Below are 26,133 nucleotides of genomic sequence, written 5' to 3'. Positions count from 1 at the left end.
CATTGATTGTTCAATGTATAGAAAGGTAGGCCTGGGTAAAAGAGCAGTTGCAGAATGCTTAGTCTGAAGCCTCGTACACACGACCGAGGAACTCGACTGGCGAAACACATCGTTTTCCTCGTCGAGTTCCTTGTTAGGCTGTCGAGGAACTTGACAAGGCAAGTTTCTCAATTCCCATCGAGGAAATAGAGAACTTGCTCTCTTTTTGGCTCGTCGAGTTTCTCGACAGTTTCCTCGACGAAAATGTACACACGACCGGTTTCCTCGGCAAAAAAATATCTCCCAGCAAGTTTCTTGCTGGTTTTTGCAGAGAAACTCGGTCGTGTATACGAGGCTTTAGTTTCCTACAAACTTTAAGGCCCGGATTCACAGAGACTTACGCCGACGTATCAGTAGATACGCCGTCGTAAGTCCGAATGTGCGCCGTCGTATCTATGCGCTCATTCTTAAAATGAGATACGCCTGAATTTTGCCAAGATACGACCGACGTAAGTCTCCTACGCCATCGTATCTTGGGTGCATATTTACGCTGGCTGCAAGGGGCGCTTCCGTTGATTTATGTGTCGAATATGTAAATGAGCTAGATACGCCGATTCACGAACGTACTTGCGCCGTCGCTGTAATCTACGTCGTTTACGTAAGGCATTTTTCCGGCGTAAAGTTAAACCACCAAAAAGCTGGTCTAAGTCGTTTAGGGTATGGACGTCAGAAGTGCCGTCGGATTTTACGTTGTTTATGTAAGTCGTACGTGAATGGGGCTGGGCGTAAGTTAGGTTCACGTCGTACACATTGAGACGTCGTATCGTAGGGAGTATTTGCGTCGTGATTCTGAGCATGCGCGCGCATGCGCCGTTCGTTCGGCCATGCATTCACATGGGGTCACGCTTCATTTCAATACAACACGCCCACTACCAGCCTACTTTGAATTACGCGGGCTTACGCCGGCCCATTTATGATACGCTGCTGTAACTTAGGGAGCAAGTGCTTTGTGAATACTGTATTGCCTCTATGAGATGCGCTACGCCCGCTTAAACATACGCCGCTCTACGTGAATCTGGCTGTAAATGTCTAGTGCCACAACGAAAAGGGTTGTCTGAGCCAAAGTCCACTTTAATTATCCAGAAACTGCTAAGATATACAGTAAATAATGCTTATTTATATTATATTTAGTGGGAGTGCTTCAGCAGTCCCACTATTGTGATAATTTTTTTTTTATCTTTAATCCTAATTTTATTATTCCGCTCTGCGTAAATTCTGCGTAAATTCTGCATACTTTCAGCTATTTAAAACCATTCAACTTTTAAAATGTTCAGCTCTTTCAGCTAATGATGGGACATCTATGTACTATTTATACTTTTTAAAATATTATGCTTTTTAACTTTTTTTTAAGATTGAAGTCAATGAGAGCATGCTTCAAATCCTTAAAATCTTCTCCCGCTCCCAAAATTTTCAGCTCCTTCATACTTTCACCTGCAGACAAACTTTAAAATGTTCACAAAATATTCAGCTATCCGGATATATCTTTTCAGTTTGATATTTTTTACAGTTTTATGTGAAAAAGCTGTTTAAGTTTAGTGATCATTTCAGGAAATTTTATAAATTAAACATAGTGGGGCAGATTCACATACAATTGCATGAGCGCAGCGTATGTGAGATACGCTACGCCGCTGTAACTTACTTTTGGAAGCTTTGAATCCACAAAGAATTCGCGCCGTAAGTTACGGCGGCGTAGTTTATCTTTCACGGCGTAACAGCGCCTAATTCAAATCGGCGAGTAGAGGGCGTGTTTCATTTAAATTTGCGCTTGCGCCGTCCCTAAATTTCCCGCCGTGCATTGCGCTAAATGACGTCGCAAGGACGTCATTGTTTTGACGTGGACGTAAATTACGTCCAGCCCCATTCACGGACGACTTACACAAACAAAAAAAAATATTTTCAAATTCGACGCTGGAACGATGGCCATACTTAACATTGCATACGCCACCAAATAGCAGCTTTAACTATACGCCGAAAAAAAGCCGAACGGAACCGACGTAAAAGAATGCGACGGCCGCTCGTACGTTTCTCGATCGTCAGAAATAGCTTATTTGCATACTCGACGCGGAATACGACGGGAACGCCACCCAGTGGACACCGAAGAATTGCATCTAAGATCCGAAAGCGTACGAAGACGTACGCCTGTCGGATCTAACCCAGATGCCGTCGTATCTTGTTTTGAGGATTCAAAACAAAGATATGACGCAGGAAATTTGAAAGTACGCCGGCGTATCACTAGATACGCCGGCGTACTCTCTTTGTAGATCTGCCCCAGTGTGTATTGGGCTTACTCTTTGCAAACTTTTAAAGCCAACAATTCAGTTTAGTGTCAGCTTTTAAAAAGAAAAAAAGCTTTTCAGCTTTTCTTACTTTTCCAACTATTCTCACTTCTTCAACTTCTTCCTATGCATTTAAGCTATTCATCCAGTTAGCTTTAGCAATTCAGCTATTCAGCATTCCCACACAATTTCTGCAGGAAATGCATTTTCTAGTAACTTTTAAGCCTCGTTTAAGTGCATTGTAACCCATGCCATGTTATGTGCAGGACTGTGTCTACAGGCAAGGAGATGTGCAGGTTTTGTCACTTGGGATGCAATTGCAGTATAGACACAGCTGCTGCACTCAGCATGACATCTGTGTGGCTGTGGGTGCATAGCCCCAAAGGAACCACAAATGAAGCCTAAACATCTACTCAGAAAAAAATATTTCTGTAACTTTAAGCAAAGTTGAAGAATAAATTCATATATGTTTTGCAGCTCTTTTATAATACACAAAATATGTCCATAGAACTGCCCTACACTTTTCAAATGAAGTAAAAGTAGTGTTAATAAGTATTGTTATAATTCATCATAACCTGGGAAAATAAGGTGGCTGTGATCCATTCTTAACTAGCATTAGGCCCCTTTCACATTGAGGAGTTTTTCAGGCGGTAAAGCGCTAAAAATAGCGCTGCTATCCCGCCTGAAAAACTCCTGCACTGCAGACTCAATGTGAAAGCCCGAGGGCTTTCACACTGAGGCGATGCGCTGGCGGGAGACAAAAAAATCTCCTGTCAGCAGCATCTTTGGAGCGGTGAGAGGAGCGGCGTGTATACCGCTCCTTCACCGCTCCTTCCCATTGAAAACAATGGGAACCGCGGCAATACCGCCCGCAATGCGCCTCTATAGAGGCGCATTGCGGGCGATATTAACTCTTTATCGGCCGCTAGCGGGGGTTAATACCGCACCGCTAGCGGCTGATACCCGCGGCAATTCCGGCGGTATAGCGCCGCTATTTTTAGCGGCGTTATACCGCCACCGCAGCTCCTGCCTCAGTCTGAAAGGGGCCTAAAGCAAACCGAATAGTAAAAGAGTCTTTCTACCAAGTGGAGAGGTGAATTTTAAAGATCTATGGGCCAGATTCACGTAGAATCGCGGCGGCGTAACGTATCGTAGATACGTTACACCGCCGCAAGTTTTCATCGCAAGTGCCTGATTCACAAAGCACTTGCGATGAAAACTACGCCCGCGGCCTCCGGCGCAAGGCGGGCAAATTTAAATGGGCGTGTGCCATTTAAATTAGGCGCGCTCCCGCACCGGACCTACTGTGCATGCTCCGTTTCCTAACTCCCGTCGTGCTTTGCGCGCCGTGACGTCATTTTTTTGAATGGCGTAGCGTACTTCCGTATTCCCGGACGTGTTACGCAAACGACGTTAAATTTTAAATTTCGACGCGGGAACGAAGGCCATACTTTAGACAGCAATACGTTTGCTGACTAAAGTTAGGGCACCTAAAACGACGACTAACTTTGCGACGGGAAACTAGACTAGCGGCGACGTAGCGAACGCGAAAATCCGTCGGGGATCCGCCGTAACTCCTAATTTGCATACCCGACGCTGGTTTATGATGCGAACTCCCCCCAGCGGCGGCCGCGGTACTGCATCCTAAGATCCGACAGTGTAAAACTATTACACCTGTCGGATCTTAGGGATATCTATGCGTAACTGATTCTATGAATCAGTCGCATAGATAGAAACAGGGATACGACGGCGTATCAGGAGATACGCCGTCGTATCCCTTTTGTGAATCTGGCCCCATATGAATGGTAATAGAACATGAATCTTTGAATTATGAGAGGTGGGGGCACAACAAAGAGTGAGGGGAGGAGATTTGTGTTGAAAGGGGGAATTTGGGGAGGCAGCAGGGGGTAAGTATTGTTCTAGGAGAGGAAATTTGAAGGAAGGTGCTTAGAATGGTGATTTAGGGAATGGGGAAGAAGATTTATGCTGGGGGAATGGGATTTGGGAGAGATTGTGCTAGGAGGGGGACATTTGAAGTGGCACTAGGAGGGGACATTTTTGTAATAGAGTAGGGATAGATGATAGATTTTTGAGGGGCATCTGAGCTGGGGGATATGGAGGATGGGGGGGGCAGATTTGTGCTGAGATGGGGTATTTCAGCAGAAGGTAGGATTTGGGGGGGCAGGGGGGGGGTTATGTTTAGGTGGTAAGCATGCAGAATAGTACTCATGGCTTTTGTGAGGGGATTTTTTCTGACACACAATGCTCATACATCTTGGGGGGGAGGGGGGCTATTTTATCATGTTTGCCCTGGGCTATAGACGACCTTGTCCTTGCACTGGGTATAGGATGCAGTATATGGGAACCTTTAAAAAAACATCATGTCTATGCATGCCCGATCCTTCAATGGTTATGGTATATATCAGTTGTAAATTTGTGCAACCCATTTGATAACTTACAGCCTTTTCTTTCAAACATGCTATTTGCACAATGTAGAACAGATCTTATCTGAGTGGATTTACAGTATACTGTATGTATAAAATACATGAAAAGTATTTCAGGGGTAAGTAAATTGACCTTGTCATTAAGGTATATCTGTCATATATGGGCTACCAGTAATCCTTATCTGCACACTTTTCCAGATATATGTCTCAGGCCCCGTACACACGTCCGAAAAACTCGACGGGCAAAACACATCGTTTTGCTCGTCGAGTTCCTTGTGAAGCCGCCGAGGATCTCGGCGAGCCAAGTTTCCTCATTGACTAACGAGGAAAGAGAGAACATGTTCTCTATTTGGCCCGACGATATCCTCGTCGGTTTCCTCGGCCGAAAGTGTACAGACGACCGGGTTTCTCGGCAGAATACGGCTCTGATCGAGTTTCTGGCTGAATTCTGCCGAGAAACTCGGTCGTGTGTACGGGGCCTCAGGGTTTTGAAGAAAGAGGATCAACATTACAGCCAAGCAACTGAATTTATAGATAAAATGATCAGCAATGGTAACTTTTATATTTCTCTAAAGACCGATGTCCTATAACTTCACTAGATACACCAATGTTCACTTACATTTTCAGCTTCGTTGATGCTTTGTGCCAAGTTATTGACTTCTGTCATGATGTTATCAGCCTCACTCAGCGTGTCTTCAGTTTCTTTCTTGCCTTTCTCAACAGCTTGCTTTTTTGCCTAAGGGGAAAAATACATAAATCATACATAGTATAATCAAAATTTCAGTACAAATTGATGTTTATCCACAGGTGGTAAGTCAAGGAATGCAAGTACAAATGTACATTGTGACATGCATCTAATAACTTATGCAGCTATTGCACTGTGTTCTCAATTACAATCTGGAACAACACATAATCAACTGAAAGTGCATATCAGAAAAACATCATATCCCTATGCTGCAACATAGTGGGTTATAATCATCCATGTTTTTAGAATGTCACTTGTAGAGATTCATGAAAATATCTAAGAACATGGATATTTGACAATCATATTTAGGAAGTTTAATATTTTGGTTTATTAGACTATATATGGAATATATATATATACTGTGTGTATATGTATATATATATATATATATATATATATATATATATATATATATATATATATATATATATATATATATATATATATATATATATATATAGTGCTTTTATTGGTATATATTACTTTTGTGATGGAGGAATTATTTATTTGGTGTTTTTCTGTAATAGAGGGTCAAACCTTCCCAGAGGTCTTATATAATTGTGTAATTTATGTAATTAGGACTACATGCCTGTAGTTTTACACCTGTTCTCACATACCAGGTAAGCCCTCAAAAAAAAGCAAAGAATTTTTTTTTACTGATGGAAAAATATAAAATGTTTGTGTGCAGTCATCAGGTATTTGGCGATAAAGTATTTGGGAATAATGTCCTGATTACACAGTTTGCTACATTTGCACGCTTTTCACTAAATAGGAATTGTTTACACAGTTATTGGTAAAGTGGTAATACAATATTTATGCTTGACTGAAGTCCTTTTTTTAGAAGTGTTTAGAATCATGGCAACCACTTGCTTGTCCCTTTTACAAAGGGTTTATATCTAGATTTTTTAACAATGAATTTTTTATGGTACAGCTAAATGTTTTTTATTGGGTAAATGGATCCTTTATATCCCACTTTCTTTTATACATGTGATTGATGTGGATCCCTGTTAGCTTAACCTCTCTGTTTCACGCCAGGCAGCCCCAGAGGGTGTGTGTTGGCCCCCAGGATGTATCCTCATCTGGGTCTAGGATGAACAAGTAGTGTGCTGGCAGCCCTATTCTTGCAACCATCTATATTGAACCATTATTTGTTATTGTTGATCTATTATGTAAGTATAGCATGGACTATGTAATATGTCAGCGTGCTGATACTATTTTGGTACTATCTAGATAATGTGATTAACCACTTCAATACAGGGAACTTTCCCCCCCTTGCTGTCCAAGCAAATTTTCAGCTTTCAGTGCTTTAAATGACAATTGTGCATTCATGCTACACTTTACCCAAACCAAATTTTTTAATTCAGTTCCCACAAGTAGAGCTTTCTTTTGGTGGTATTTGATCACCTCTGGGGCTTTTATTTTTTGCTAAACAAACAAAAAAAGACAGAAAATTTAGTTTTTTCTGTTTATGTATTAAAATGTTGTAAATAAGTATGTTTTCTCCTTCACTGATGGGCACTGATGAGGCTGCGCTGACAGGCACTGATAAGGCACTACTGATGGGCACTGATGAGGTAGCACTAATGAGGTGGCACTGATGGGCACTGATGATGGGCACTGATATGTGACACTTATGGGCACTGATAGGTGGCACTAATATGTAGCACTGATGGGCACTCCAAGATGACACATATGGGCACTCATAGATGCCACTGATGGGCACTTATAGGCGACACTGAAGAGAACTGAAAGGCTGGACTGATGGGTACCTATTGGTGGCACTGATGGGCACTGATAGGCTGCACTGATAGGTGAGAATTGATGGGCATGGATGGGCACTGATAGGTGGCACTGATGGACACTGATAGATGGCACTGATGGGCATCACTGATAAGAAATCACTGGAAGGCATTAGTGATGGGCACTGATTGGCACCATTTGTGGGCACAGATTGGCATCCATGGTGGCCATGGGTAGCATAATTGGTGGTCATCAGTGGTGGCCATCCCTGGTGGTCCTGGTGGCATCCCTGGTGGTCATGAGTGGGCATCCTCGGGGGGGGGGGTTGTGCTGATAAACAATCAGTAAAGACCCCGCCATCAGGAGAGCAGCTGATCAGCTCTCCTCTACTCTCGTCTGTCAGACACGAGTGAGGAAAAGCCGATACATGGCTCTTCCTGTTTACATTGTGATCAGCTGTGATTGGACACAGCTGATCACGTGTCACGTGGTAAAAAGTCTCTGTCAGAAACTCTTTACCGAGATCTGTGTTGCGGTGTGTCAGACTGACACGCCGCACCACAGATCACCACGCTGCACAATCCCCGTGGGCACATGGCGATTTGTTATCCTGATCATGTCATATGATGTCCGGTCAAGATAACAAAACCACTTTGCCATATTGCTAGCTATACGGCTAGCGGCAAGTGGTTAATATACTTAATAATGTGATTGCTACCTAGACACGGCATACTCCTACTTTATCACCTAAAGAAGGCGTTTCTCCAAATTCAAGTCTTGACAGGCATACTACAAAAATGTTTTTAGATATTATGTACACATGGGGTTTTAAGACTTTTAGCCGTGTTTATGTAATAACATCCATTCAGTATTTTGCAATACATTTGGCACACAAGCCTTATATTGAAATACACATGCTTGTCATATCTGATTAAAAGTCCCATAAAAGGGGTTTTGTATGTTTGTTGAAGTCCCTTTTTTATATTACCTCTTAGCATGAATCTATGCATCAATATATAAATTAACTCAATAAGTGCAATGTTGCACCATAATACCTACTGATGTAGTAAAGAAAATACATAACTGTGTTCAATTACTAAATTATTTCCATAAATTCAAGGGTAAGACTAAAGACATTGGGCCAGATTCACAAAAGAGATACGACGGCATATCTCCTGATACGCCGTCGTATCTCTGTGTTAGGGCCGTCTTAACTATGCGACTGATTCATAGAATCAGTTACGCATAGCTAGCCCTAATATCCGACAGGTGTAATTGAATTACACTGTCAGATCTTAAGGATGCAATTCTAGGCCGGCCGCTAGGTGGCGAGGCCATTGCGGTCGGCTTAGAATATGCAAATGACTAGTTACGGCGATCCCCGAACGTCCGCGCTGCCCGTCGATCTAACTTTACGTTGTTTCCGTCGAGTTACGCCGTGTAAAATTTGGGCTGAGCCCTAGTTGTCCTAAGCCATGTTAAGTATGGCCGTCGTTCCCGCGTCAAAATTTAAAAAACAACGTCGTTTGCGTAAGTCGTCCGTGAATGGTGCTGGACCATTTTCTGCTCTATTTTGTCCTAGCAATGTATATTTTAGTTAAAGTCTCTCTGAACAATCATAGCTAGTGTTCTTCAATTAGCAGGAAGCCTAATTCAGCAGATGATATGTTAGTATGTTGATATCTGTAATAGTGACCACTCCAGTGCTCATATTAACTCACACAGCACCTAAAGATCATGGCTGTGGGGATATGGGGGAGCAGAGTACTTCAGATGTTAGCTGGGAAAGATGGAATTATCACAAAGGAAACTTCTTATTAAGTGTAAGCACTTTCCCTGGTTTTGATTTAAACCAAAAAAACTTTTATTGTAAACTTAGGCTAGCTGTACATGGATCAAATCTCAACCAGCAGGAACCGGCCAAGATTCAAACTGTGTATGGGCTGGCTGAATGTATCAAGTTGATCGATCAATCAACTTGGGTACAACCAGCCTGCTGGATTTTACCTGTGATTTATCGCTGGCGGCTGCCTCAGCAGGAGGGATTCCCACATCAATTTTCTCCATGTATTGCTGGTTTCAGGAATTAAAACATATACTGGTCCTGTATTTTAAAAGTTAAAATGGTCGACAGTATGTCTCTAAGTTGATCTTTTTTTACCATTTAGAAGTTTTTTTTAATTTGCTACACATTATGTATAAAGAGTAGTTGGTTTGATATTGCAGCTGTTTAAATCTGCAGAATTTAAATATCCTCAGGAATTTTTAAGTACAATGAATAGACTTTTATCATAGCATTCACAGTTGTTATCTTTTCCCCAAGTGGTTTAAACATATACACTAATACAAAACAAATGCTAATGTTAAAAAAAATTGTATTAAAAGTCCATCATGAACCAAAGCAGATTCACGTGCTAAGCACTTATACATTCGAGTACATACAGCATTTTCATCAAAATGTATTCGTACAAAGTAAGGACATTCATTACTCTACAAGGATAAAAAAATGTAGATTTAAATAACCTTCAATACAAGCCATTAAGTCATCTAATCACACTTTATTCATTCCTGTTCAGTTCCATTTGGATTTATTAAAAGAAAATTCCATCTCAGATTTAAATAAATTAAAACTGAAACTGTGTTTCAATATACTACATAAGGTAACTTGGGGATGGGTAATCTTTACATATTGTCAAAAGTAAAATATCCCACAGAATTTGTTCTTAAAATACAAATCATGAAGAAAGAAAAGTTAGCCCAAATTACAGAATGTTGTAGCTGTGTTATGGTGCATAATTGTGTGTGTTACATTTTAATACACAAAATAATACTACATGCAGGAGAATATTATATTTGGCCTCTTTCGCTCACTTTTTATCTGTCTCCTACCTTTTTTCTTTCTTTATTAGTATTGTTTTTCAGTGTATTATTTATACATTATCATGAAAGGGGCAATCAGTGCAAACACATAAAAAGAATAAGTCATTAAATTGCCAGCTTAAAAGGTAATCACAAAACCACAGGTATAGTCAGAAAATGAAAAAGTGCAGTGCAAACAAGGCCATTCAAAATTCCACAGAAATGATTAAAAGCAGTTCAAATAATTATTTAAGATGAACCAAAGAGCCCAGACAGCAGCCGGAGAGATCCACGTTTGGGAAAATAGAAATCTGAGAAAACACGATATGTGTGACCTTAGGGGAAAATTGTAGCCAATACAGCAGACACAGATCTATCCGGAATCCTTGTAAGGCTACAGGAATTGCCTCATTTTGGATTATAGTTGGCAGTTTCCATCCCAGTTGTTTGCACGTTTCACGTAATACATCAGTAACACCCAGCTGCTGAAAAGTTTTAATATCTTCATTTGACTCCTCGACCTGGTCGAGGAGTCAAATGAAGATATTAAAACTTTTCAGCAGCTGGGTGTTTGCTGTATTGGCTTTCAAGACGTTTGTATTGCTTTCAAGCCTTTTGGGATTATCAGCTGACTTTTACTGGTATAAAGTTGTACCTGGGCCTCTTATTTATGGTGTGGTGCTTCCATTTCCATTGTTGTTTTGTACAGTACACTACAAGCCAAGAAGACGATGGAGATCATCTGGGATATAGAAGCAGCCTGCCCAGGAACCAGATTATTTACATCAACTTGAATTCTTTAGGATAGCAATACACATATGATAACCTTATGGGTTCACTTTTTCAGCAAGGGGTTTTCAGATATAAATACTGCCTTTACACAGCGGTCAGCATATGACATGCATAGGAACTTCATGCTGGGAATGGGGGATGTTTATCAAAAGAAAGAACCATAAGAAAATGATAACTTTCTATTTTGAGCCACCCTGATTAAATTTGCATATTGTTCTAGACCAGTGATGGTGAACCTTGGCACCCCAGATGTTTTGGAACTACATTTCCGAAGATGTTCAACTGCACTGCAGAGTGCATGAGCATCATGGGAAATGTAGTTCCAAAACACCTGGGGTGCCAAGGTTTGCCATCACTGTTCTAGACCAGTGGTCATCAACCCTGTCCTGCAGGGCCCACTAACAGTCCAGGTTTTATGTATTACCTTGGGGAGATGCAGTCTAGAATACTGCAATCACTGAGCAGCAAATGATATCAGCTGTGATGTATTTCAGTTATCTTGCAAACCTGGCCTGTTAGTGGGCCCTGCAGGACAAGGTTGATGACCACTGTTCTAGACTATAGCTGGGTTCCGATTGTAACTCCAAACGTAACTCCAACCAAAATGTTAATGTTGAGTGGCCCTTGAGTGGTGAAGGGTTAAATAACTTGTCAGGTCTTTATAACTGTCTCGTCTCCTTTGGGGAGATTTTTTCTTACATCCTGTCTCAATTCCAAATGTCTTACTATTGGGATTACAGGAAACACAGAAACACAGCTGCTTCCAATATTGTTTGGAATGACTGTTAAAACTGAGAAAGGGACTATTTTTGGTTGAAGTCTGTTTGTAAAGCAGTGTAGAATGTGTTGATGCCATATAAATTAATAATATGGCTACGCTATGAAAGCAAGAGGAAAAGTATGATTTAAAAAAAAAACAACATCTGGTATGCAGAAGAAAATAAAGAGGAAGGAAAAAATACCATTTGAAAATCCAAGCCTCCCAGATAATACATTAAACTGCAATTAAAGTAGAAATACAGGTTAAGCTTTTTCTTTGTCATCAACAGCGCAGAGCACATCAATTCATTCTATCAATTTTCCAGAAAGTAATTTCGCCTGTCTGAAAGTCTAATGCCGTTGTACTGCACCTTATCAGAAGATCTATATATTATTCATTATTAAAAGTAGTTTAAATTTTGAAAGCAGCTGCTCAGAAATAATATTTTATTGACACGATTATATATTACTTCATATGCTGCTCTTGCCAATTGTAACAATTGCTACATTCAATTAAAAAAATGACAACATTTGAATTAATAGTGCATAACAATTTTCAGGCTAAACAATAATTATTATTGTTTGACACGTTGTTCTGCTTTCTCTTATTGCGGATTCGTGGAAATGAGGTAAGGTGAAGGTGAAGTAAGGTTTTTTTTGTTCCCTTTAAGGCCCCGTACACACGACCGAACATGTCTGCTGAAACTGGTCCGCAGACCAGTTTAGCAGACATGTTCAGTCGTGTGTACGGCCGAGCGGACAGGTTTCCAGCGTACATTTGTCTGCCAGACCGTTTTCGAGCGGACAAATGTTTCTAAACATGTTTAGAAACATGCCCGCTGGAATCCTGTCCGTCGGACATGTTCGGTCCTCTGTACAGACTTACCGTACATGTCCGAGCGGCCGCCATCCCTCGCATGTGTCGAATGACTTTGACGCATGCGTGGAAGCATTGAACTTCCAGGGCCGCGCACGTCGCCGCGTCATCGTCACGGCGACGGCGCGGCCTCGTCACCGCGTATCGTGTACACGCGGATTTCTGTATGATGGTGTGTACAGCCATCAAACAGAAATCTCCGGGCGGGCATGTCCGCTGAAAACGGTCCGGCGGACCGTTTTCATCTGACATGTTTGCCCGTGTGTACAAGGCCTTATACTTATTTAGGTGGATGCAACATGGGACTGATGCTGTCCCTCGGCATCTCTTCACTGAATACCGAACGATCGAACACTGCCGATGGCTCGTTCTCACAGATCCCCTTGAAGAGAGCTACTGACTGTCAATCAGCAGCTCTCCTCTCTGCTCCTCCACGCTCACTGAAGCGCTGAGCTGTGAACGGCCATCTCAGCGGCTCACTTAGAAGCTGAGACAGGAATCAGACCAGGCACCTGGCAAATCCAGACTTCATTGTCCTGGTGACGTGGTGATTCCAGTGATGTCAGCAGAGAGTGGACTTCAGACCGCTCTCTGTTGAAAACAGGTCACAGGAGTGCAAAACAAATTGCACTCCTGTGACCCATAGGAGAAGCCCAGCCAAACTAGCTCAGGCTGGACTTCTTTAAAACAGTTGTAAACCCTTAAGCCCCATACACACTATCAGTTTTCCTGATGGTTTTCTCTTCAGGTTTACCAAAACCATCTAATATGAGGTCAAACCTTAAGCGTTTCAATTTGAATGCAATCAGGCAGGTCCTTGTACTACATGGTTTTGGTAAACCTGAAGAGAAAACCAGCAGGAAAACTGATAGTGTGTATGGGGCTCAAGGCTGGGTTCACACATGTTCACAACTGAATGACGAGTGATTCAGAACCTTTCCAGTAGAAGTCAATGAGCTTAAATTTGCGCCTGAGCCAGACCAAACTGCTCATAAAACGTACAGGACTCTTTTTCAATTCGCACTAAACCGGCTGCACCGGATATATGTGAACAGGCACAATAGAAAGCAATGTTCTTTTACGAGTCTTGTGCATTGAATGTGATTCAAATCACATACAATTTACATATGCATGAACCTAGCCTTACATATTCCTAGTTGAGACCCCTTTCACACTGGGGCCAGGAACACATTAGTGCTAAAGCGCTGCTTGTTTTAGCGGCGCTTTAGCGCTATTTAAGCTGCCCTTTTCAGCCATTAACGGGGAGCTTTTAACCCCAAAAAGGGGTCAAAAACTCTCATGTTGCGGCACTTCTGATGGCTTTCCCGGACGCTTCGAAAGAGCTGCCCATTCATTGCAATGGGCAGGGGCATTTTGGGAGCACTGTATACAAAGATGCTGCTTGCAGGATTTTTCCAAATGTCCTGCAAGCGCACCGCTCGGGTGTGAAAGCACCCATTGTAATGAATGGGAGGCAGTTTTCAAGTGCTTTGCAGTTGTTATTTTTAGCGCTAAAATGCCTGAAAGATGCCTCAGTGTGAAAGGCGTCTAAGTGAATGTCCCCAGGTGATACACAAGTTGTACCTGTCTCCCTGCAGCCATCTCTTCTCTACATCCTTTCAAATTGCTGAATTCATAAAGCTTGCCTGAGAGTTAAATAAAGGGGATGGAGAGCTAAAATGACACACTGCAGAGCTCAGTGAGGAGACTTCTGAGAACTGATTGGAGGGAAAAGACACAGAAAAGAGCTGAGGCTGTCAATCTGCTGAACCTCCCTCCCCTGTCACCATTTTTCTTTTGGTCTCAGGAAAACTTGTCAGAACTGACTCATGCTGATAACAGAGGAACATGACAGCAGACAGAAATGACACTAAGGCCCCGTACACACGGTCGGACAAAACCGATGAGAATGGACCGAGGTTCAGTTTCATCGGTCCAAACTGACCGTGTGTATAGCCCATCGGTCTGTTTTCCTTCGGTCTAAAATTTTAAAACATGCTTCAAAACCGAACCAATGGACCGCTGCCTGATCGGTTCAAACCGATGGTTAGAACAGAAAGCATCGGTTCAAAACCCGCGCATGCTCAGAATCAAGTCGACGCATGCTTGGAAGCATTGAAGTTCGTTTTATTCAGCTCGTCGTGTGTTTGAGGTCACTGCGTTCTGACCCGATCGGTTTTTGGAACGATGGTGTGTACGCACATCAGACAATCAGGCCACTTCTGCGGTGAACCGATGAAAACGGTCTGTCGGACCATTCTCATCGGTTTGGTCCGACCGTGTGTACAAGGCCTAAGTGCTCTTAATTGAGACAAGTACACACTATAGAGCGATATGCTTTGTTTATATTTCATATGTGAGGTTTACAACCACCTTAACTGCATATAAGTGATTTAAAGGAGTTTTATTACTCAAACAAAAGACTACAAAATCTGGTGCAGCTGTTCATAGTATCTAAACACCTTCTAATTTCAGCTTGTTCAACTAAGCTTTGACAAAAAAACTTGGAAGCTGATTGATTTCTTTCCAGAGCTGTACCAGATTGTGTACTCTCCAGTTTTAGTAAATCAACCCCACAATATTGACACCAGAGGGTCAGTATGACAGTCAGACAATCAGCATTTGCAGCATGAAAATACAGCAATGGCAACTTCTACATTTCTCTCAGGAATATTTTATATTAAAATGATTTTATCATGTAAGAATCATGGAGGCTGCCATTGCTGAACTTTCCACTTAAAAATGCTAGTCATCTGTGTTTAATGCTTAATGCTTGGTTTCATTGTTTTTTGAATAGTTGACATAGAATAAGTATAATATGGAATTCTGACACTTTTCAGACAGATATTTCCAGCATGCTTCTGGAACCAATGCCGCGTACACACGATCATTTTTCGGCATGAAAAAAACATTGTTTTAAAGAAATGTCATTTAAAATGATCGTGTGTGGGCTTCACATAATTTTTCGGGTTCTAAAAAACAACATTTTTTTTTTCCGAACATGCTGCATTTTTTTAACAACGTCGTTTTTCGGGTTGTAAAAAATGATCGTGTGTGGGCTAAAATTACGTTAACAACCTGCGCATGCTCAGAAGAAAGTTATGAGATCTGAGCGCTCGTTCTGGTAAAAGAGGGGTAGTAGAACCCGCGCTACGGATCTAATATTCCCAAGGTGCTGCTAGTAGGTATGTGCTATTAGTATAGGTGGCAGCCCCTATGTGAAATTCCACCTAGATGGAATGTGAAAAATGAATGAGGTTGGGGTAGTAGGTGGTGGCGCCTCCTGTTACATACGTGAAAAAATATATATATGGATGTATATAAAAAATATATATGTAAAATGACAAAAACCAATGCTTAACCAATATATAGCTGTGATATAGTCCGCTAGTAATAATTAGCGTGATTTAAACTTTATATTATAAATGTGCAAAATCCGTGTTATGACAAAAATTATTAGGACAAAAAACATATATTATAAAAAAATAATAAAAAATAAATAAATAAATAAATATAAAAGTGCTCTGTGCTATGCTGGTAATAAACCAATAACATGTGCTGATACCAACAGTCCATGCAAAAGGAAAAGGAGAAAGTGCTTCGTGCTTCGTATGATATGCAATTGGCAGGGCACTCTTTCTCTTTTGAGTGCCCAGGGCACTCTCTCTCTTTTGAGCCATACCCCAGACTGAATGAGCATAAGTGGAGGTTTCCAGAGAGCGACACAGGGCTAACACTGTGAAGGCTTTACACCCCTTGAGGGTACCTGGATCTGGTGAGTGAGGGAACTACCAGAGCATGCGAAGAGGGAGCACAGAGTGAACACCTGCCAATTGCATATCATACGAAGCACGAAGCACTTTCTCCTTTTCCTTTTGCATGGACTGTTGGTATCAGCACATGTTATTGGTTTATTACCAGCATAGCACAGAGCACTTTTATATTTATTTATTTATTTATTTTTTATTATTTTTTTATAATATATGTTTTTTGTCCTAATAATTTTTGTCATAACACGGATTTTGCACATTTATAATATAAAGTTTAAATAACGCTAATTATTACTAGCGGACTATATCACAGCTATATATTGGTTAAGCATTGGTTTTTGTCATTTTACATATATATTTTTTCACGTATGTAACAGGAGGCGCCACCACCTACTACCCCAACCTCATTCGCTCGTTCTGGTAAAACTACCGTTCATAATGGAGTAAGCACATTCATCACGCTGTAACAGACAGAAAAGCGTGAATCGTCTTTTACTAACACAAAATCAGCTAAAGCAGCCCAAAGGGTGGCGTCACCTGCATGGAACTTCCCCTTTATAGTGCCATGTATAGTGTACGTCACCACGCTTTGCTAGAGCATTTTTTAACCACTTAAGCCCCGGACCATATTGCTGCCTAAAGACCCAAGGGGTTTTTACAGTTCGGGACTGCGTCGCTTTAACAGACAATTGCGCGGTTGTGCGACGTGGCTCCCAAACAAAATTGGCGTCCTTTTTTCCCCACAAATAGAGCTTTCTTTTGGTGGTATTCGATCACCTCTGCGGTTTTTATTTTTTGCGCTATAAACAAAAATAGAGCGACAATTTTTAAAAAAATTCAATATTTTTTACTTTTTGCTGTAATAAATATCCCCCAAAAACATATATCATTTTTTTTTCCTCAGTTTAGGCCGATACGTATTCTTCTACCTATTTTTGGTAAAAAAAAATCGCAATAATCGTTTATCGGTTGGTTTGCGCAAAATGTATAGCGTTTACAAAATAGGGGATAGTTTTTTTGCATTTTTATTTTTATTTTTTTTTACTACTAATGGCGGCGATCAACGATTTTTTTCGTGACTGCGACATTATGGCGGACACTTCGGACAATTTTGACACATTTTTGGGACCATTGTAATTTTCACAGCAAAAAATGCATTTAAATTGCATTCTTTATTGTGAAAATGACAGTTGCAGTTTGGGAGTTAAACACAGGGGGCGCTGTAACATTTAGTGTTCACTTTGTGTGTGTTTACTAGTGTAGGGGGGTGTGGCTGTAGGAATGACATCATCGATCGGGTCTTCCCTATAAAGGGAATCACCCGATCGATGCGCCGCCACAGTGAAGCACGGGGAAGCCGTGTTTACACACGGCTCTCCCCGTTCTTCAGCTCCGGGGAGCGATCGCGACGGAGCGGCTAAAAACAAATAGCCGCGCCGTCGTCCCGGATCGCTCCCCGAGCGGACCCGACCTCCGCATGTACCGGGGGGGGGGGTCCCGATCGGACCCCCCACCCACGTCTAGCAGAGGACGTACAGGTACGTACATGTGCCTGTCCGTGCCATTCTGCTGACGTATATGTACATGAGGAGGTCGGGAAGTGGTTAAAAACGATGGTGTGTGGGCAACGTCGTTTTAATGATGAAGTTGGAAAAACTTTTTTCTACATGCCGAAAAATGATCGTGTGTACGCAGCATAAGGCTCAATAGTTCCTTAGTTGGTTGTAAATAAAAACACTCCCTAGTATTGCTTTAATATAAAGTGTATGTGCCTTTTTTTTTTTTTTATTATTATTAAATGTTCTCTTTAGAGAAATTACTTGTTGTTCCTGCCAGTTACTCAGACTTCCTTCTTCTCCGTTCTACCGACCTATTCAGCTTTTGTAAATATTATAAAAACATGTTTTAATGTCTGGCAAGCTCTTTATGTAATATGGGAAGTCAAAAGACTTCAGAGGAAGTGGGGAAGTATAAAGCCGCATACACACAACCATTTTAAATGGTCTAGAAAAAACAACGTTTTTTTTCGACGTGATTCTTGTCAAGCCTGCCTTGCCTACACACAATCGTGAAAAATAATGCTTGCGCAAAGCGTGGTGACGTACAACACGTACGACGGCACTATAAAGGGGAAGTTCCATTCGGATGGCGCCACCCTTGGGGCTGCTTTTGCTGATTTAGTGTTAGAAAAGTTTGGTGAGAGACGATTTGCGCTTTTCAGTCATTGTGCTTTTCAGTCCGTTATAGCGTGACGAATGTGCTATCTCCATTACGAACGCTAGTTTTACCAGAACGAGCACTCCCGTCTCATAACTTGCTTCTGAGCATGCACATTTTCAATTGGAGGTTACTAGCTGGATTCAAAAAGACACGCCTAACGTTAGGCAGGCGTAGCGTATCTTATATACGCTACGCCGCCCTAAGTTAGAGAGGCAAGTGCTGTATTCACAGAGCACTTGCGTCCTAAGTTACGGCGGCGTAGCGTAAATGTCCCGGCGTAAGTGCGCCTAATTCAAATTGTGAAGAGGTGGGCGTGTTTTATGTGAATAAAGCATGACCCCCACGTAAATAAGGAGGTCGTATCTTAGCTACATTTAAGTGTATCTCAATTTGAGAATACACTTAAATATACGACGGCGCAAATTCAGAGTTACGACAGCGTATCTACTGATACGCTGGCGTAAACCTCTCTGAATCTGGCTATACATCATTTTTTTTCCAGATTTTCCAGAATACACTTATTAACAGAAACTTGCAAAGAATATCAAAAGTTGAAAAAATATGCAGGGAGCTGTGTGCTTATCGCTCTTTTATACAAGAACACTAATTTGGTAAAAGTTCAGTTCGATAGGAGAAAAGAAAATACTCAATTTGTCTTTACAAATACCCTCAGATCTAGTTTTTAAAGGATTCTCCAAGGTGACAAATCCAGATTCTTTTTGCCCCTTGTTCCTGTAAATCCAAATTGATTTTGATTCCTCAGCGATTGAGTGGTAAATCACTCTGGTTATTCCACATATTTCTGCCCCTTCTGCCTCTTTTTTTCTTGCCCCCCTTGTTATCTAGGTTCAGAGGAATTTATTACTGTGTTCTCTTTATTTCACTTTATTCCTAACTAAGCCCTTGTATGAGCAAAACATTTTCAATTGGTGGGATTTGGGTCTTTATATATTTTTGTGCTATTTTGCAAGGTAACCATTAATTCTGAGGATGGGCGTTATGTACATTTTTTTACTCAACGTTTTATTCTGAGTTGCTACCTTTATCTCTATTATTCATCTACTACCTACATGTACATGTAGTAACTTTAAACTTTTTTTTGCCTATTTTTAGCTAATTTTTTTATTGATGGTACAATGAAAGTTATATTTTAGGGCCTGGTGGGCTTTGTGTGTATTTATTATATATTCAATACATGTATTCAATAGATATATTTATTTATTGTATATCAGAAGTTAAAATAAGATTTTTTTTACAGATCTGAATGTAATTGTATATGTTTGTTTTTTAACAAGAGGGAGTTAGGAAGCAAATGCTGTATGTACACTGAAAATGATTGCATTAATCCCAGGGATGTTCCTGTCTCTGCAGCCAGCTCAGAATCATGTGTTTGTTGTGTTATTGCATTTAGCTGTAATGTTCTAATAATTTCCCAACCGTTTTCCTAATGAATAAGAAGGGCACATCTATGACATCCTAAAAGCAAAACTAAACAGAAAATGCAAACTGCTTTCTTCACTAGATTGTGGACTATAAATAAAAAATATGGCAATCCAACAGGAGACATAAAAAATCTGTGCAAATTTTTCCATGCCTTTAGGAATAAATCTTCATTCATTTAAAATTCTCCCCATTTCACTTTGTTTAATATTTAATAATATACAGTACAGTGTATGTAATTAGAATTAATTGATAGCTGGCAGTCAAGGAAGGGCATTTATTAAAGTTAATAACCACTGCTGAATGTGTGTTATTAGTTATAATACATATACAGTATTGCAAATGTGCGTAGGCAGGAAAAGGAAAAAAGCAATTGGCCATACTCGTGTACAACCATGTACATGCAAGACCATATGCAGTCCTTGTGTTCATTAATATAAGATTACTGTTAAAAGAATATTCTTCACAAAATGGAAATGAAGGAAACTTATTTGGTAAGAGTAATAATTTCAGTACCTCCAGTGCAGTCATATTGCGTTGATTGATGGCAGATAAATGATCAGATTCTTTAATTTTCCCCCGGGCTTCTCGGAGCATATCTAAAACATCATTCAGTTTTTCTTGAAATTGCATTAATGTGTTCATTGCCCCGTCATTTAACTCATTATTTTTGTTATAAGGATCCTGAAAAAGCTTCTTAACCCTGTTAAGAAGACTTTCTGCTGCCCTGCAATGAAAACAGCATAAAGTTAAATGAAATAGTCAAAACATTTTGGAAGGGTGATGAAATAAACCTTATAACCCCTTAAAATGTATACTGTATTTATTGGCGTATAACATTCACCTTTTTACCCTGAAAATAGAGGGTAAACTGTGCCTGCGTGTTATACGCAAGGGGCTGTGGAACGTTTTTTTCCTGAAACTTCCCTCTTAAAGTTAGGATGCGTGTTATACGCCTGTGCGTGTTATATGCCTGTGCGTGTTATATGCCTGTGCGTGTTATATGCCTGTGCGTGTTATACGCCTGTGCGTGTTATACGCCGATAAATACTGGTACATCGGGAAGATTCTTAAAAAATTATCATTGTATGCTGTATGTAGTTATTTTAAAGCTAAACTACGGGCAGATAAAAAAAAATACACACATGAATTTCATCCTATGTCCTGTCTATGATGGAATATGTAATGCCTAAATCTATTGTACAGTATGTTTGGCATCATGCAGCACTGTTTACAAAGCTTACTGTTTAAAAAGTGTTTATCTGTCACAAAGTCTCTTACATGTCGATCCTGCCAGTAACTGCTTTTTACATAGCCCCCAACTGTCCCTGATTTCGAGGGACTGTCCCTGATTTGGAGCAATGTCCCTCTGTCCCTCATTCCTCCTCACCTGTCCCTCATTTTGGTCTGATCTATATAGTTGTATATAAAATGCACTATTTATCTTTCAAAAAGTATTTCCCAGTGCTAAACTTTTCATCCAAATTCTAAATTGCTACATTTGTAAATTTCAAAACCAGTATAAAGGAATAATAGTGGTAAAAAAGCACTTGTGGGTTTAACTAATCTTTTTTTGGAGGAGGGGAGGGTTCTCCTTTAAGGGGGGCGTGGCAAGGTGTGTGTCCTAAGCCTACATACTTTTGTTAGTAGATGTCCCTCATTTCCATCTCACAAAGTTGGGAGGTATGACTTTTCCTGCTGTAGGCTGACAACTTATGCCTTGTACACAGGATCGGAATTTCTGATGGAAAAAGTCAGGCAAAAATTTTTCATCTGATATTCCGGCCGTGTGTATGCCCCATCTGACTTTTTTCCGTCGGAATTAAAAATTCTATCGAAAATTCTGTTCGTCTGTAGGGAACGCCGAAGAAAGAAAAAAACACTCATGCTCAGAATCAAGTCGACGCATGCTCGGAAGCTTTGAACTTCATTTTTCTCGGCTCGTCATAGTGTTGTACGTCACCGTTTTCTTGATGGTTGGAATTTGGTGTGACAGTGTGTATGCAAGACAGCTTGAACAGAATTCCGTCTGAAAATCCATCAGGGTTTATCCCGACGGAAAATCTGTGTTTACAAGGCATAAGCCACCACCTCTCAATTAGCAATAGTGTTGTCATTCTGCTGCACAAGCACCTTTAGTTGGGCTGCTCATCTGCGAGATTTGAAAAATAGCCAAACTTATGCCACGTACACACGATCGGTCAATCTGATGAGAACGGTCTGATGGACCGTTTTTATCAGACCAAACCGATCGTGTGTGGGCCCCATCGGTTATTTATCCATCGATCAAAACATTTTAAACTTGTTTTAAAATTAACCGATGGATACCTAACCAATAGGAAAAAAAACGATCGTTTGTAGGCACGTCCATCGGTTAAAAATCCACGCATGCTCAGAATCAAATGGAAGCATTGAACTTTTTTCAGCACATCGTTGTGTTTTAGGTCACCGCATTCTGACACGATCGTTTTTTTAACTGATGGTGTGTAGGCACGACTGACCATCAGTCAGCTTCATCGGTTAACTGATGGAAACATCCATCAGACCGTTCTCATCGGATTGACCGATCGTGTGTACAGGGCATAAAAGTTGGCACTGCTGGCTGACATGATTACTAGTTGCAAGACAAAGGTTTAATGTTTTCAGCTTGCAAAATAATGTGCTGTCACTGGCAGGATGCCAGGGTAAAGGTGTTGCAATAAAAATTGCTTAAGAAAACTGTATACAGTTAGACATGATGCCAATCATGATAAAAATATATTTGGCGTTTACATATTCTTTAATACATCAAAACGTGTTTTTTTTTTTTTTTTGTTAGTATAGTACCTCATGTACCTGAATTTTTTGTGGAATCAACCTCTTGCAATAGTCTAAACAGCTCAGATTGGAGGAGGGAGAAGCAGCACCAGGAGCCATTTATTGAGCTACAGTGCTCATGTGCTAAAAAGTAAATATGATGATAGGAGAAGAGAGCAAAGTTTATCAGTCTGGTGTGTCTCCTTTTACTGTCCAGTCACAGACAGAATATGAAACAGGAAACACAAATGTTCTCTAACCGCATTATAGAAAACCCAGGTCTCCAGGACTGTGCTGTGTAGCAAAGCTGTGTAACTGAATGGACAGACAAATGAAAGCGTTCCCTTATATGTATTTTATCTGTGTATTTATCTGGCTGCTGTAGTTCATCTGCAGAATGTCAATATGCCTTCAGAATTACTGCATAGGTGGTTTCTGACTTACAAATTATCTTGTTTGCCAGTTCAGGATCTTCTTTCTAACTGTCAATGTTTGGGCTGCTAAAGTATGCTATTAAAAATCAAATGATGGTTTGATCCATTAAACTAAAAAAGTTTCCATACAAGAACTGTACTAGCTATCTGCTAAAGAGAGACAAGCAACTCTGGGCTCTATCTTGTCAATGTAGCTTGTTAAAAAGAAATTAACATAGTAGGAACACATGGAGAATACATGTTGGTGAGCATTGAACATGAAGTGAATGTTTGTTTCACTTTTTATCTATGCAAAATACATATATACCACTAGTGAATACTATTATTAACGAACATGTAATCCCCCAGACATTGTTCTTCTAGGTTGTCTAGTATAGTTTCAAGTAGAGCATCAGAAAAATACAAATTACCCTTTTCCCTTTTTGTTATGAAGACCAAGGGGACTACCATTTACGTACACAGGGGCAGATCCACAAAGAAATTACGCCGGCGTATCTATTGATACGCCAGCGTAATTTCAAAATTCCTGCGTCATATCTTTGTTTTGAATCCTCAAAACAAGATACGACGGCATTTCGGCTAGATCCGACAGGCGTACGTCTTCATACGCCGTCGGATCTAAGATGCAATTTTTCGGCGGCCGCTAGGTGGCGTTCCCGTCGTAATCCGCGTCGAGTATGCAAATGAGCTATTTACGGCGATCAACGAACGTACGTCGGCCCATCGCTTTTTTTTCCGTTGTGTAGTTAAAGCTGCTATACTGAGGCGTACTCAATGTTAAGTATGGCCGTCCTTCCCGCATACAATTTTGAATTTTCTTACGTCGTTTGCGTAAGTCGTTCGCGAATAGGAATTTGCGTAGAATGACGTCACCGTCTTAAGCATTGGCGGGTTCCGGTTTAATTTCGAGCATGCGCACTGGGATACCCCCAGGGACGGCGCATGCGCAGTTCCAAAAAAACGTAGTTTACGTCGGGTCACGACGTATTAACATAAAACACACCCCCATTAGATCCATTTGAATTCCGCGCCCTTACGCCGCGAGAGATACACTACGCCACCGTAACTTACGGCGCAAATTCATGGAGGATTCAAACAAAAGCAGAGTAAGTTACAGCGGCGTAGCGTATCTTACATACGCTGGGCCCGGCGCAGATGTATGTGGATCTGCCCCACAATCTTATTTTGAAACAAAGAAACAGTATTTTTCAGTAGGGTTCTATACTAAAGGACTATAGACTGTTCATGCTACAAATAATATTCATTGAGATAAGATGAAGCTGTATTTGCTTTTATGGATTTTTTTAATATTTTTTTAATTTTTTTATTTGCCTTGCATATGATTGGGTATTCAGATTAAACACAGAATCATATTTCCAGCTAACATTCACAAAGTGAGCAACCTTTCATTCTTTAGTAAATCATCTCCAAGATGTTATTTTTGTATTACTTTTATGTCACACTCTATTATACTTGTACTTCTTTGATGGTTCTCTAAAATTAGCCATAGGTGAAAACCAGACCATAGATGGCAAGTAGAGTCTCCTGCCCTGTCTTATAATATACTGCACTCCAAGTTATGTTCATACTTGTTTCTACTTCAACTTGGGGTTGCAATTTTGAAGTGACTAAAGGCTGGTACACGCTATGAGTTTTTCCACTCAACGCAGCAGGTTGAACGATCCAATGTTAGTACAGCAATCTTCCCCGCTGAACTGTTGAGTTCTGACAGGGGGACGGCCCCCCACCAGAATATTCTGATCAGCGCTCTCAGCCATTGGCTGAGAGCGCTGATCAGAAGCCAGTCGGGCTGCTGGTTTTCCAGCATGCTTGTCCGACAAAAGGCTGGACGGATTCTGTCGGACTGGCTGCCATACTCACGGGCCGAATGTTGGCCGGTTTATATTGAACCAGCCGATGTCGCCTGCCATTCGGCCCATGTGTACGGGGCTTAAGCCTATTGTAAAAGTTCTATGAATTTTTATACTTTAGTAATCCTTCTACCTAAAGGTAATTAGACAGGAAGTTTACTAAACAGGTTGCAAGTTAGAAGCATTAATGCAAAACAGGTTCAAGATGGCAAAGAGTATGCATATGCTACAGAAAAATATAAATCAGATTATGAAAGCTGCACAAATGTGTGCTCGTCAAAGAAATGTATGTAACTCAGTCAGGGCACAATGGCTATATAGCATTGTATCTATAAAATTCTATACCAACAGGGAGTCTAGATGAAAAAACTAAACAGTAAAACAGTTCAGAACACAAACAGCTATTCGTGACTTCACAGACAACATTCCTCTAGCACAGGGGAACAGATAGAGGGATTCAAGACCTAAGAACAAAGGACCAGATTCACGTACAATTGCGCCTTTGGAAACTTAAGCCATTTAAGTTACACCGCCGTAAGTTTTCAGGTTTAGTGCTCGATCCACAAAGCACTTACCTGGAAACTTGCGGCGGTGTATCGTAAATGCGTCCGGCGCAAGGCGGGCCAAATCGAATGGGCGGCTAACATTTAAATTAGGCGCGCGCCCGCGCCGGACCTACTGCGCATGCTCTGTTTCCTAACTCCCGCCGTGCTTTGCGCGAAGTGACGTCATTTTTTCGAACGGTGACGCCCGTAGCGTACTTCCGTATTCCCAGACTGCTTACGCAAATGACGTTAAATTTTGAATTTCGACGCGGGAACGACGGCCATACTTTAGACAGCAATACGCTTGCTGACTAAAGTTAGGGCACCAAAAAAAAAAATGACTAACTTTGCGACGGGAAACTAGACTAGTGGCGACATAGTGAACGCGAAAATCCGTCGTGGATCCGCCGTATCTCCTAATTTGCATACCCGACGCTGGTTTACGACGCAAACTCCCCCCAGCGGCGGCCGCGGTACTGCATCCTAAGATCCGACAGTGTAAAACAATTACACCTGTCGGATCTTA

At 41.0% G+C, this 26,133-nt stretch overlaps 1 protein-coding gene across 1 annotated transcript in view; it reads right to left on the bottom strand.

Moving 5' to 3' along the window:
* The window catches only part of LAMA2 (laminin subunit alpha 2), a 1,029,834-nt gene that overhangs the window by 201,539 nt on the left and 802,162 nt on the right, over positions 1-26,133 (bottom strand). The window contains 2 exon segments of the mRNA XM_040350410.1: positions 5,379-5,495; positions 20,478-20,688. Of these exon segments, the coding sequence (XP_040206344.1) occupies positions 5,379-5,495; positions 20,478-20,688 (328 nt within the window).

The sequence above is a fragment of the Rana temporaria genome, chromosome 4 (assembly GCF_905171775.1).
Source record: "Rana temporaria chromosome 4, aRanTem1.1, whole genome shotgun sequence".
Lineage (NCBI taxonomy): Eukaryota > Metazoa > Chordata > Amphibia > Anura > Ranidae > Rana > Rana temporaria.
The sequence above is the reverse complement of the archived record's forward strand: the minus strand, read 5'-3'. Positions and strand labels throughout refer to the sequence as shown.